Here is a 14504-nt window from a genome sequence, read left to right on the forward strand (position 1 = left end):
AAAAAACAGTCTGGAGGGAAGAGAGCAGAGAGGCAGCGGCCTGAGGGTGTTCTCCTTTCATTTCAGATGTTTCTCTGGGAGGGAGGGAGGGAGGGGGAAGAACAGAAGGTATATTTCTGGTCATGGGAGGAAAGAAAGAAGATGTGAGGCTTAGCACATAATGTGTATGTGTGGGTAGCTGAGGAAAGTACAGCTAAAGATAATCAGAAGACGGGCAAGAAAAACAAGAAAGGATGAAAACAGCATTGAAAAAGATCAACCAAGTGAACACGATACTGAGAAAGACAAAACAAGAAAAGCATAAGAAGAGGAAGCAAGAGGGGTTACAGGATTTGCGGGTATAGGCAGGCCAAGAAAAATGAGAGGGCAGAAGAAAAATGCATCAATAAAAAGTCAGTTCCAAGGAAGTAAGGGATGGGGGGAGCCTATACAGAAAAACACAGGGTCATATTTAAGTCAAAAAGCTGGGGAAGACATCAGACTAGCCTGCGGTGGAAATTCTGTGGAGGCACTGAATACAGCAGGCAATGGCAGACTTCTTGCCATGCAGAAGTATCTCAAGTGTTCACGGTCTCTTTCTTTCCCCCACTGAGTGTAATATATTGGTATTTTACCTTCCATCCAGCTAACAGCTCACGGGGACACTTCCTATTAGAGAAAATTGGAATCTTGTCTGGGTTTGGATAGATTAAAGACTCTTGAAAGCTTTATATGTTCCCAGAGCCAAATGTGACGTTTTTCTCTCAGTGAGGGGATAATGGTCTGAGCAGTGAGTGAAAGGAATCATACCTGTTTTCCTGTAAGCATCAGAAGAACTGTTTTTTGAAAAGGAAGAAAAGTGGCACCTAATAGAGGGGAATGTCATAATTTGATAAATGCAGAAATATTAGCTTTTTAATATATTTTCTCCATGCCAATTAACTTACTGATTCAGAGGAAAGCTTAGAAATTATTTGTGTATCATATCACATAGTATGGAAAACCAAACTATTAATTCAGTAAAATACCAATGCTTATGTTAGCATCAGCTAGAAACGGCTCTCATTTTAGGAACTCTGTAGAGCTTCCAGACCTGATACTACAGCCACTTGCCATGGGACGTGGTCCGTGACTAGGCCTAATGATACGAGATACAATACTGGTAACCAGCAGGTGTGACAACCCCTGTTGTTACTGCAACTATTTAAGGTCGGTGGAGTTTGTTGACAGAGTTTTCACTTAGCTTTACCGGTAAGAGCTACTCATCTGCCCTGGATAGCTTTGTTATACAGGTGGGACAGGTTTACCAGGGCACGAGCATTGGGATTGGCTCTCTTGTCCAGAAGGAGTTTGGTGACACGATAGTGGCCGCAGTGTGCGGCCACGTGGAGGGCAGTCAGGTAATCCAGCGTGACATCATCCACGGGAGCTTTGTGCTGCAGTAGGTGTTTGACACATTCCACGTGGTCCCCCTGGGCCGCCATGTGAAGTGGAGAGAGTCCATTCTGCGGCAAAAGAAAACAGAACAGTAACTTCTAGTAACTCTCACTTAGATCGTGGCATATATTAGAAGGATGCCATCAGGAGTTTGCAGAGTACCCCCATCACTGAAACAGAGCCACATCTGAGCTATGGACTGGAGGAAAAACTGAAAAAAGCTATAGCCACCCCTCCCCTTCCAGCAAATACAGGCAACTTTAGAGGAACATCATATAATTAACTAAAATCAGAATTTAATCAAAGCAAAAGAATCTAAGGGTCTTGCCTCATGATTTAATAAAACATATCTTGACCTTAAAAGACAGTTCTGGGGATACTCATCATAACACTAAGACATAGGTTGTATGTTAATTAGCAGAAAAGCACCTACTTACCCATCACCGTATTTATTAACAAACCTATATTTTTTTCTTTAAGTGCTCAATGAAAAAAAAAAAAAAAAAGTATATTGACAAACCTGACCCCTGAGCTTCTGGGTAACTATACCTTCAACCACCACCACGGTTGGACCTTTTGTTCAAACCGTAACACTTAAAGGGCAGTGGAAGCAAGAGTATTGTAGCCCTGTCTGGCTTTAATAGATCTTTTTCTAAATATTGAAGTCCATGGAAGATAGACAATTAAGAGGAAAGAGAATTGTTGCTATTAATATGTGTAACAAGTTGTTTTCAGAAAAAAATTGTTTTTATATTTACATATTTGTCTGTCTCCAGTTTGGAATCACCTGCTTCAGCTGTAAGTTAGAAGAGGAAGTTGCTTTCAAACTTAATTTCATTGTACATGCAATAAGATACTTAAAAAGCACTACGTCTTTGAAGGTAGACTATAACATACAGACTTGAGGAGGTAACTGACTTGGTGTGGTCAAACTGATTGTTTATTTGTCACCTGGAAGGAGGGAGTTAATCACTGGACAGTTCTGCTCTGCTTAGTTCTCAACACTGTGGGGACATCCAGATGCTGCCACAGCAATGCTGATATTTTGTCCTGACTGGCAACATCTGGTAAGCCTGCCTGAAGTGTGCACATTATATGTGGCAGGGTCTGTTCTTCTGAGCCTCTCTACCTCTTAGAGAAGTGAGGGTGTTGACACATGAGGTTCACCTAAACACCTTCTCCCATCAAAGGAATCAGTGAAACTATAAGGAATCTTTTCCCTACAATTGCGATCTCCCTGTGGATCCCTCCTGCGTAAACAGATGACCTGGACTACTTGGTGCTATCAAGGATGCATAGCTTGAGCACATCCTTATTTGATGTAGTTGATATGCTTGCAACCCGGGGATAAAACCTCCCAAAGACTATAAAGAGAAAATCTTAAGTCTCCAATAAGGATAACTATGGGTCAAAATACACCAATCGCCCTTGTTTTGAGCCATGTTTGAGGGAGTGGGGCCCCGTAAACTGTGCAATGGTCTGAAACTAATATTTAAATTGTTCGTCCCTCCTGATCTTCCGGGGGACCTCAAGCATATCATTGCAATACTGTGTCTCACTGTTTTCCAACTAATGATACCAGCTACCTTTGTCAGGCACTCCGAAGTTTACTGATGTGAAGTGCTGCTCAGTGGGGTTTGCTATTATACTACAAGTATCTTTCTCTCATTAGTTTGACCAAAGGGACAGTATTTGTAGGAAATGCATTAATCTTAGATGTGTGCTTTTCAGAAATCAGTAGGAACACACTGAAATAATTTTCCAAGTCTGAAATAGTCCATGAAAACAACTAGGAGAAGCTGCAAGTCACAGGTTCTAGTTAGCTTACATGAAGGATCGGAAAATAAATACCAGGAACCATCGCTCGGGAGTGACTGACCCAGCTTTCCAATCTCTGTGTCCTACGGTCTTAGGAAGCAACAAAAGTGAAGTGCTTGCAGTAGCACTGTATAGCATGTGTTTAGTCTGATGTTACAGAGAGGAGCAAAGAAACTTATACCGTTTCATATATTTGGAAAGGATAGTCCCTAACTATGTAAGAAAACCTTATTTGGGATCATTCTACCCATTAATACATTTCCTTTGGGAGAACAGAAATGTTCCTTGTCCTTTCGGTGACATTGAAAATTCTGTGGAAAGTTACATAGAGCTGTTAACATATTCTACCTAATAAGACACACACCTTGGTCCGTGCAAGCAGCGGGGCACCTCGTTCCAGCAGCAGCTCCACAACTTGGTCATGTCCACTTCTTGCAGCGCAGTGGAGTGGAGTGAGTCCATCCTTAAAGTAAAAGGAGGGAAAACAAATGAGCACATCCCCAGCTGTCTGTCCTGGCACTCTGAGGAACAGCCTTCCAGGAATGCAGCCCCACAAGCGTGTGAAGAAGCTCCTTTGTTTGTTTTTTTTTTTGACTCCTAACTAAAGCTGGCTCCAACATATGAAGTTTCATCCCTGTTCTTCCTTGCACCAGTAAAGGACACTTTAAGGTTACAGTTTCAGAGAGGAAGCCCATTGTGTGTTGAAATCTCTTATCAAAGAGGATAATGTGATCATGCATTGCCTCCTCCCCTCCTTCTCCTCTGCATGGCTTTGAGATTGTATTGCCCCTCCCTGGATAATGTGTGCTGGGCCAAGGATGCTCCATTAATCAGTCCTTGTCCTTTGGATCGCTTTTGATGCAGGGATGAAATAAGAAATGTTCATATGGGAAAATTTACTCCAGAATTCGGTTTTTTTTAAACACGCAGCAGGAGAAAGAGGATTTTAAAACAGAGAAAAAGAAACAAACAGAACAAAACCTTTCATTTCTGCAATTGAGCGGTGAACAAAGAGCTAACAATTCTTTGCTAAAACTGCTGTGAAACCACCAACTTTGCAATATTTTTTCCATTGCAGAATGCCACCCTATACCAAAAGACTTGCTTAGGCTACTCAGTAATGATTACGGCAGTGGTAGCAAAAGATGTGTCAATGAAACATTTAGTTAGGAGAATGCATTCTGGGCAATTCTGCTACAGTTTGGACTTCATACAGAAAAATACAGGAAATATGAGGCAAGAAAAATGGTTGCAAAAGGATATTAGTGCTGAATGACAGAAAAAAGAAAATACATAAAATATAGAAGCCCAAGTTTTCATCTCATTGGACCTTGATATTGTTCAGGCATGCAGTCAGACAAGTCATCAATACTCATTCAACAGAGATAGGTTTATAAAGGTGAAATGGTAATAGCTTTTAATCACAAGAAAAGCCTTCTCCCTTTGAGACACACTGCTCATTTAGATGAGGCAGATGCTATTATTCTAGGGTGCTTTCTGAAGAATTCAGTAACAGCCTGATTAAAAGATGAACATACTGGTCTGAGACAGATTTATTACTTAGAAGTTTAAAAAGTAGCAAAAATGCAAAATCATGGCCTTAAGTACGACTTAGAGATCCTGCTTCATACACAGATAGACTGTTTGCCTTGCTGGAGTTTGGAGGAAGTCTACACTGCTATATTTTTATTTCTACTACTAACATTTTTAAATTCAAAGCAGCTCTAGACTGCACAGTGCCATTGCAATTGCAACATCATTTTGGCTATGCAAACATAGCCCTGTAATACTCTACAAAAAGTAGTTCCAAGAAGTAGATCCTCCCTCATCCTCAGGTTCAAAAGCACAGAGCACCTTTCTGAGTCAGCAGTGCAACAAAGCTCCCCTGCAGTGAAGAACTGAAGTCCTCTCTTCAGTTTCTTCTCCCTCACTTATCTACTGTTTCCAGACACATTTCAGAAACACATGACAGGGTTAGGTGCGCCTTGACGCTCACTATCTCAGAGGCAGAGGCATCACTAAATCCCAGGGAAGCTTTGCAATGAAATTCAACAGATGCAAGATCAAACCCGCAAGCAGAATTCAAGCCTGTTCAACACCTGGCAGACTGGGTGAATGTAAAGGAACTGGGAGTCACTAGCTGATCTGTTTCTTTTTTCTGCACTGAAACTTCAGTGTCCCCTAAATCAAGCCTTTATAAGCACAACTGAGGTATATTTTCATCCTGCTGCCAGAGGGATTCATACCCATAATTCCCTTTTGCATTACTAAGGTGAGAATATATCCCAAACTTATTTCTGGGAAAGGTATTTATTTGGTATTTCTTTCCAGTTTCTGGCCTTTTGTGCTCTACATTTTCAATCCATGTGGGATGTTCACTTTCCCTACCTGCATAGTGACTTTGATGTTATTCTATTTAATAAAACAGCAAAAGAAAGGTAGAATTGTGGGAACCCTTGAAAAAAACAGGACAAATCCCCAGAGGGAGAAGAAAGAAGTAAAATACAAGCTAAGAAACACATCAACTCCACAAGAAAGTCTAGCTAAAACAAAAATAAGAACTAAATCATTAAAAAGCATGATTTCTCCTCTGTTCTTATCTATAATTACCTCTGAAAGTAGGGATAAAAATTTGCTACCTATCCTATTCTATCCTGTCATACCTTTTATAAATGCATCATCATTTACTATCTGTGCACTTTCCAGTAGGTGAATGAAGCAATATGCTTTGCAGCCTTCCCATATAACCCTCTTCCCTCTTTCTGCCCTGGGGAAAACAGCATGTATATTTTAAAATTATTTTATACTTAATACCTTAGATTCTATCTTTTCTTATATGTTTTCTTCAAAGATGAGAGAAATTGCAAAGAGCTGTTCTACCAGAAGAATTAGTACGTAATACAATGAGGACAAACTGACATTAGCCAACATCAAGAAACAAACTGGTATACCAAATTAGTCCTGGTTTGCACCATTATCTATTTGCAATGAACCTCAGTGATCTGGAGTCCATTGCAGAAGTATGCCTATGTACTTTTTTAATCACTCCATTGCTAACTGGTACACCATGTAAATTGAAGAACACTTGCTGACCAAAATATCAAACACATCATTCGACAGGACAGGACATACAACACTGGGTCAGAGAGACACAAATTCTGAAGCACAGATAATGGATATCCCATAAACACAAAGGCCACTGCGCTGGGAGACAAGAAATTCAGCAATCTTATATTTGAAGAAGTCCAATATTTACTTCCTCATCCCAAATAGTATATAACGGAAAGTTAAATGTTTTCATCTTCCAAGTGACATCCTGCACCTGGTGTCCTGTTGTTCCTGTACGTGGCACTCTCCTAGCTCACGCTTTGCAATGTAACCAATAGCTGGTTCACTGTTAAAAATGACACTACAATCCTCTCTGTATGTATGGAAGCCATGAAATTCCATCACTCCTAATTTCCTCTTAAACGGCTCTGAAAATAGAAGGTAAACTTTTGCCTTTTTTTCTTGAAAATCAATCACTGGTCATTTTTTAACCTGCAAAATTAATTCTGAATTCTGTCCATGACTCCTAACTGCAGGGCTCAGGAAGATAAATTATTGGGGCATTTCACAGTGATTAAAACGCTTTACTTCAGCTTACCAGAGACTGAGATAAAAAAAAGCTGTGCTTACGAGAGATTCTCAATGGGAAATGATAGGGGCAGCATCTTAACAGAAGGACAGTTGCGCACATTCAGCGCTCATTTGAACCAAGTCTGATGACAGCACATGAACATCAAAGGCCAAATTATCAAAGAATTCTTCTAAACTGCAGCTGCATATTCTCATTTTTATAAGGGTGAAATAAAATTTTAGTATTCTGTATGTTAGACATGCAAAATTGTCTAAATTTTCTCCACGAGTAAAGGCCTTTTCATTTGTTCATTTTTCATTACTATGAAACCTCATCTGTATAAAAATGCACAAGGCAAGTCTCCCTCTTGCTCTAAGCTCTCAGAGTCTTGGCATAATTAACCACGCTCTGAAGTATTCCTCCAGGTCTGCCGTTCAATGTACAAATTTTAAAAATACAGCAAAAAAAATACCATGCATTTGCTTGAGTAATAAGATATTGACATAAATAATTCTAAATAATAGTCACCATCAATGTAGCTTGCTTAGATAATCTGTACAACATCCCCTCCCGCTCCCCTGTAAACATTGTATGAATCTACTATATTTTTTACAGAAAATATCTGCATCGTGATTAGATATTTATAATCTGACATTGCTTTCGGAATGGCAAAAACTGCCAATGAATTATTAGTGGTCTGTGCATGTGTGAAGACTAGGAGAAAATGTCACAGCAGCATTACTGCAGGAAAAAAACCACTGTAAATATAGCATAGTGCCAAGACAGGGTTAGGATCCTGCTACAATGGCTTTATGGTAGGAAACCCACTACCATGTGGAAATAGCAGAGAGCCATGCCTATTTTGGCAGGATGAATATATGTGAAAGGAGACATTATTACAAATAAAACTCAATAGGTTCCCAGGACGAGTGTTAAGGGGTGTCTCGAGCACATTCACCACAAAACCCCCAAACCAAACCAAAATCCAAGTTCCACCCCCCCACAGCTTCCTTCCTTTTCTTTTCCTGTTGGTATCATACATCTCTGTGACCAACGTTCCAATTCTTTCAGCTCCAGCTGAGCCTCCTTTCTTTTCTGTGGCCCTTCTCCAACACAAATGGCATACCAGATTTTCTCCCGACCATTATCACATCTACTCCCCTCTCCAGCTCCAGCTGCCACGCTCCAGGCACACAACATGTTTACTTTCCCACACAATAAGCTTTCCATTCCAAGACTAGACGCTCTGTTTCATTCCAGGGATTTTTTTTTTTTTTTTTTCAACTGTAAATATTCTGGACAAGAGCCTGCAAGAGGAGTCTAAAGAAAAGTCCCGGAGCTAAAAAAATTTAATTTCAATGTTGGCAAGATTCAATAGGAAGAACACAAAATGTGTGACAACTTCAGCGTCTGAGACAGGTGAACGTGTTCCTCCCCCCTTCTAAGGGTGTTTGCATAGTCCCACAAAAATAGAAATACCACTAAAGTGACAAAGGCCTGTGAATAACACTGTATTTTAAATGTAAAAAAGCATACCCAAACTAAAAAAGCCTCACATTCTTGTTCTCTTGTTCTTTTTTTTCCTAGACAATTTATATAGAGATGATAAAAACAGAGATATTACAAAAACTGCATTCATAAAGAATGCTCGTAAACCCCTTTAATAGTCAGTAAGATTTCAATATCCTGCATATCCTTACTGTTACTATCCCGTTATATCAGAATATATTTTTTTAATAGAAATAGATATATTTTGGCCATATGGAAATTGCTCTGCTTTTAAATGCTTAAAATAATTCTCCCTGTAATAATCCTTACTATGTTTCAGGAAGGCTGTAAATGCTTTCCTTCTCTCAAAGTGAGAATTGATAATTGCCACGTTACTCTTGACCACATGACATGGATTTTATCATAAATTGAACGTTCTGCCATCTTTTAGAGAACAAGTTTCTGCATACTGATTCCAAGCCACAGTCTGCAGAATTGCTTCTGAAACCCAAGTCCACTGGTCTACCATCGTAACTTGTACAGGTCAGAAGTTTAGCTGATTTTAAGATTTTAAACAAACATACATATGTCATTGAATTTCTTACTCACGTAAACTTGTAGAGAATATAGGTTTGACTAAGATTTTAAATATGAAATGTTTTAGCATAAGAAACTTTACCCATTAATTGCTTAGCAAACAAAACTCCAGATAAGGCTTGTATGTAAACAGAAGTAGCACAAACACAGATGTAACAGATAGTACTAATAAAAGTATCCTATTAATATAATTGGGAATGGAGTTCACATTTTTGCTTTAGACACAACATAAAAAAGAAATTAAATTCCACATTTTAGAAACTTATTTAGTAGTGAGTTGAGAAAAATGGTTAAACTTGCCAAAAAAATTTAAGTAAATTAGTATTTTAAGTGTAGTGAGCAGATTTACTAGCAACTCTACATCTGTATAATCTAGTGAGAAATGCCATAAAATTTCAGCAAATACGTTATGAAATGTATAGAAAATAAAAACATGTAGTTCCTGCATTAAGCAGGGCTTTCCTCTGACATGCAACATTAACTATGGAACAGTAGGACACATGCATAATTTACTCCCTTTGAAGAACATACATTTTAATTTCTTTTTTTTAGACAATATAGGGGCTCCTAACGGATCATTCCAATGGAACATTTTCAAACATAAAAAGATTTCACAGATTAACTCTGCAAAATTAAAGTACTGAGGCTCATCTAAAATCTGGTAAAATAAGTTTTTTGCATCTTAATTTATGCATCATCAGATGTCATGTAATATAGCAAGTTAAAAATAAACTAAGTGAAAGCAACGAGTCCTTTTTTAACCAAAGAGCTTATTTTGATGCGGTATGGAGACCAAGAATAAAAGCCCAGGCTATCCGGCAATGAAATATTCTAGTACATGTAATTCCACTGTTTTTCAGTGCAGTGAATCTGACCTACTGGAAGAACGCAGTTGTTCCTCAGAAGAAATGAAAAGGCGAGTATGGAAAGGCAAGCGCGTTAGTACCGAGGTGGAGGAGGCGGAAGTCTGTCCTTTAAAGTACAAAACACACGTATGCACGGCATGCGACACACAACCTACCTCTTCAATACCCTACATACTCACGGCCATAGCAAAGCACACAAGGCATGCGGACAAAGCGAAGGGAAAAGAAAAAGACACCGAGACGATATAAACAGCTGGCATGAAGACAAGATCATGCCACAGACACACTGCAGCAAAACCAAAGCTCTGGAATCTTCCCCACTGTGAAGTACACGCAGCCGACCACCAGCGCGTGCCTTTGAGCAGGGCGAAGGCAGACGATGAAAGCAAGAGGAAGCTGCTGAGCCTGTGCAAACGGGGATACGTGTGCTTTAGGATACCTTTTTTCACTGATGTCTTTGTGCTGGCAGTTTTTGAACTAATGTAGCAGCTGACAAAGGGCAGGAAGCCAAGACAATGAGAAGACTCTAAAATTAGCGCCTTCCACCTACGTTGGGCAAAGTCCTGTTCTTTCAGTTTCATTCACAACTGCACGTCAATCTTTGCGGGTGAGCAAGAAAGGGAATACACCTTGACCTCTTAAAATCCAAGATGTCCTTTACAATCACCTGCGCCAACTTGTCTAAAACGAGTATCTCGATACTGAACAGGAAATAGATGAATTCAATACTGTCATTCCACAGGCCAAATGGACCATTTCTGTATGACTACTGTGCTTATGAGTAGGCGGATTATCCTGACTGCAGCATATTATTACCATTTCATGCCTCTTTACCATGACATTTTAGGTACTTGTTGTGGAAAATTTGACCAGGGATGATTTACGGCACACCTTCACGAGAGGCAGCATTTTCCATCATCAGTAATTAAAATAAATCGATAAATAAAAAGAGCAAGAGAGACATCATTTCATAAATAATCAGAAATCAAAATCATAATCACATATAGACTTACACAATAATCACAATTGTCTTCCTAGCTTATGAAGCAACAAATGATTGATGTAATTAATATCAAAGTAACTGCAGAGGTTGAATCAACCACAAGGGTAGCTGACTGCAATATCCTCTACCTTCTTCTACCGTTCTATCTTATTAAACAAAGCCTCTTATGTCCAGCTCTAAACTCTGCGCTCTAAAACATCCTCTATTACTTGGAGATATAATTTTGCAGATCAGTGCTTAAAAACCAGCAGCTTTCAAGAACAAGTCCTGTGCGGTTCAGTTCGCGTAAATGACGTTTTTCCTAGGTGACTCCAAAATCCCATTTGAAATAATTAACCCTGCCCATATAAACTGATGGGTTTTTCTTTTGTCCTGAATGACTGCAAAATCACCCATAAATAAAGAGCACAGTATTCCTGTGGCATTTCAACAGGACAACTGGGTGGAGGAAGCTAGTGAAAGTCACCTAATTCTCTGTGGTTAGGCTGGGGAAGAGGTGAGTGGCTGCTGGCACAGGGTGGGTTACTAGTTCCCAGTATTTACTCTTCAGTAAAAAGTGACTGTCAGCCCACTACAGCGGTTTTCATGAGGCATACTATGCCTCATATACTATGACTGGCACAGGCATTTAGGAGTCAAGGCACTGAAAGCCTTAGCTGAGTTCAGACCCTCCACTCCCCAAAGCTGTGGAGCACACGTGTTCTTGTGTCACGTGAAGTTGGACCAACTAACAAGCCTATTTCCTCAAAAAGATCAGTTTCATCAGCTTTTTCTTATATGATGTAGGTAGATTATACAGGAGACTAAAGGAAACAGTATTTTTGCCTCCTGCTATCACCAATACTTCCAGTCTTTAGTCTGATAGCATAGAAAACAGTCTACATAAAACAAATAACAATCTGAAAACTAAAGGTAGGATTCTGAATTAAAAAAAAAAAAAATTACTTATAAATTATTTTTGGAGTCACAATTTAAGTTTGGCCCAAGTTGCAAAAAGAGTACATGATTAACATTTTTGGAGCTGTGTTCAGCTGAACTTTTTTTTTTTTTTTTTTTTTTTTTTTTGAGTCATTTATAACAGCCACATCTAATGTCTCCCTTTAAGAACAGAGAACAAGACACAGTTACTGAAGCTGAATTCCTAGCTATGAATCTTGGTGTTCCCAGTCTCTGCCTTAAAAAAAAACAAAACCAAAACCAAGCAAGCAAAAACTCCCAATCCATTCCCAAGAAGGGACAACATCATATTCAGGGAATAGAAAGACTCACCCTGGTTTTGGCATCGATCTGCCCTCCACGATCCAACAAGAGCTTCACCATGTTTGTGTTTCCCCTTTTGGAAGCCACATGCAGTGGGGTGATTCCATTCTACACCATGAAAAGAACAAACAATGAGCATGATGGATTTGAAAGTGTATAATGGCGGTGAATTTGTGTTCGCATCACAAAAAAATGAGACCATCACGTTGTAGAGAAGAAACAAAAATGTACTTGAGCATCAGAGCTAGGCACACACCATATAAGCTAGAGTTAGTAATTCCTTTCTAAGCAAGAATCTTTATTCATTGTTTGGGGGTTTTTAATAAATGAAGAAGCACACCTGCCAAAGCAGCAAACATCACAGTCCCCGAGTCAGACAAATAAACAAACATAAATCAGAGTCCTAATGAGTCAATATTCACAAAACACTGATGCATTTAAATCATTGCAACGTACACAGAGTACACAAATGCGTGACTCCTACACAAAGGAACCTTCTTAGTGTAATGCCTATAGTATACAGGAGTAGATCCTCTTTAGGCTGAAAGTCCTTGCAAACACTTTGGGAGAGGGAAGAGGTAATATTAGCAGCTATTGCAGAATGGCAACAGGAGGAAGTCAGTCTGAAAGGCTGAAGCCTAAACTAATTCAAAGTGTATCTGGCAAAATTAAACAGAAAACTCGTGATCCGGTAGCTATGCTGAGGTACAGATTACCAGAGGTTTTCATAGCACCAGGTGACGTGCTTCAAACTACGTAACGTACAACAGCAAAGTGACTATATTATGTAGCTCTGCAGTTGTTTACCATAAAAGAGGAGTCATGATTAATTAGTACTTTTATTGTTGCATTTATATAATGGCAATGTACCTTACTTTGCTTTTTTAAAATGTGTTTATATGTGAAAATATCAAATTAAAGTAGTACAGTAAATAATGAATAAGCCAGTAAATCCTACATATATTTCTGGAGTATTTCTAACTGACAGAATAGCTGAACTGAGTTGACACATTGTGAGAATATCAGCTTTCTGGAGCCTGCTTCCTTGGGCTGGGAATACTGGTCGCTACTCAACTCCCAAGGACTCTGGCGCATTGCATGGAGGCAACCTTTAAGAATTACTGCAGAAAAAGGCATCTTTGAACACAACACAATTTCAGGATTACTTTGCTCCTCACTTACTCTTGGCTAAGAATTACACAGAGAAACACTCCCACTTTTGTAGGCCATTACATCTAAGAAGAGAAAGAAATTACTCCGTACCCTTGCTGTGAAATCGACTGCAGCTCCTCGGTTTAGCAGAAGCGTTGCCACATTGACATTTCCATAGTGCGCAGCTATGTGCAAAGGTGTAAAGCCACTCTACAAAGGGAAACAGCCCTTATTATAGAAATAATTTTATAGAGATAATCAACTTAACTAGAACTTGATTTTTAAAAGCTGCTGGCAAACAAATGTATCGTTTCGATTTTACCAGTTCACCTATAATATAGCACAACCTTTCTGGCAGACAGTGCAGTTTTCATATGAGAGGTTATCAAAAGTGCTTCATTCTTTCATTCTCCAATTCAGTCTTCTGAATCAGTGGCCAATAAGAAGAGTAGCTTTCATCATAGAAAATATTAATATATTAGCCATTCTTAAAGAAAATAAAGGAAGTTTCCGTATTTGGAAGCAACATGGGTCTTTTGGGCTGCATCTGTTTACTGGTTTTGGACAAATGACCACAAAAGTTGTTGGACTCTTATTTTACTGCTCTTAGAAATACTGATAACATATTTCCTTCTTTTTTTTTTTTTTTTTTTTTTTTTAAAAACAGTGTAATTCGACATGAAACCCAAGAATTTGGTGTACATGAGAAACTAGTAGCATAGTATAAGAATCATAATGATTTATATTTATATACAATTTGGATCTCAAAGGATGTGAAGAAGCTTTGAGATCTATACATCAGAAAAAACACAATTTACTTATTGCCTCTTGAACATTAGAAAGTGAAACCTGCTCCAGCTACGAGATACAGAATTGCTTGACAACAAAGCAAAAAAAGATTAATTTTTCAGAAACTAGAACACAGAGCAAGCTTTTAGTCTCATGAGTAATTCAAGTAGAAAGGATCTTGCTTTTGAGGTTTCCCTGAAGAGCGTTACACTGATTTGATCAGATCTTACTGTTAGTTACAGGAAGAAAGAAATACTTTCGGCTTCTAGACTATACTGTATTTTCAACTAGGTTTCATTTCTTTCAGTGTACAAATCATCATTTTAAACTACTCATGGAATAAAGAAATGTAGGCAGATGCTGCACTCTGAAATCAATTTTGTTCCCAAAAGCTACAGCAATCAGCCTACTATTTTACCCTAATTCCATTTACTTCCTTGTCAGCCCACAGATGATCCTGGTCAAGGTACAGTCAAACACTCATTAAATTCATAGT

General features: G+C 38.9%; 1 protein-coding gene across 1 annotated transcript in view; it reads right to left on the reverse strand.

Annotated features, from left to right (window-relative positions):
• The window catches only part of ANK2 (ankyrin 2), a 266851-nt gene that overhangs the window by 113039 nt on the left and 139308 nt on the right, over nucleotides 1-14504 (reverse strand). Inside the window, exons 8-11 of the mRNA XM_030020810.1 lie at nucleotides 13331-13429; nucleotides 12077-12175; nucleotides 3599-3697; nucleotides 1287-1484 (exon numbers count right to left, since the gene is read on the reverse strand). Of these exons, the coding sequence (XP_029876670.1) occupies nucleotides 1287-1484; nucleotides 3599-3697; nucleotides 12077-12175; nucleotides 13331-13429 (495 nt within the window). The remainder of the gene's footprint in view (nucleotides 1-1286; nucleotides 1485-3598; nucleotides 3698-12076; nucleotides 12176-13330; nucleotides 13430-14504) is intronic.

Source organism: Aquila chrysaetos, chromosome 1 (genome assembly GCF_900496995.4).
Source record: "Aquila chrysaetos chrysaetos chromosome 1, bAquChr1.4, whole genome shotgun sequence".
Classification (NCBI taxonomy): domain Eukaryota; kingdom Metazoa; phylum Chordata; class Aves; order Accipitriformes; family Accipitridae; genus Aquila; species Aquila chrysaetos.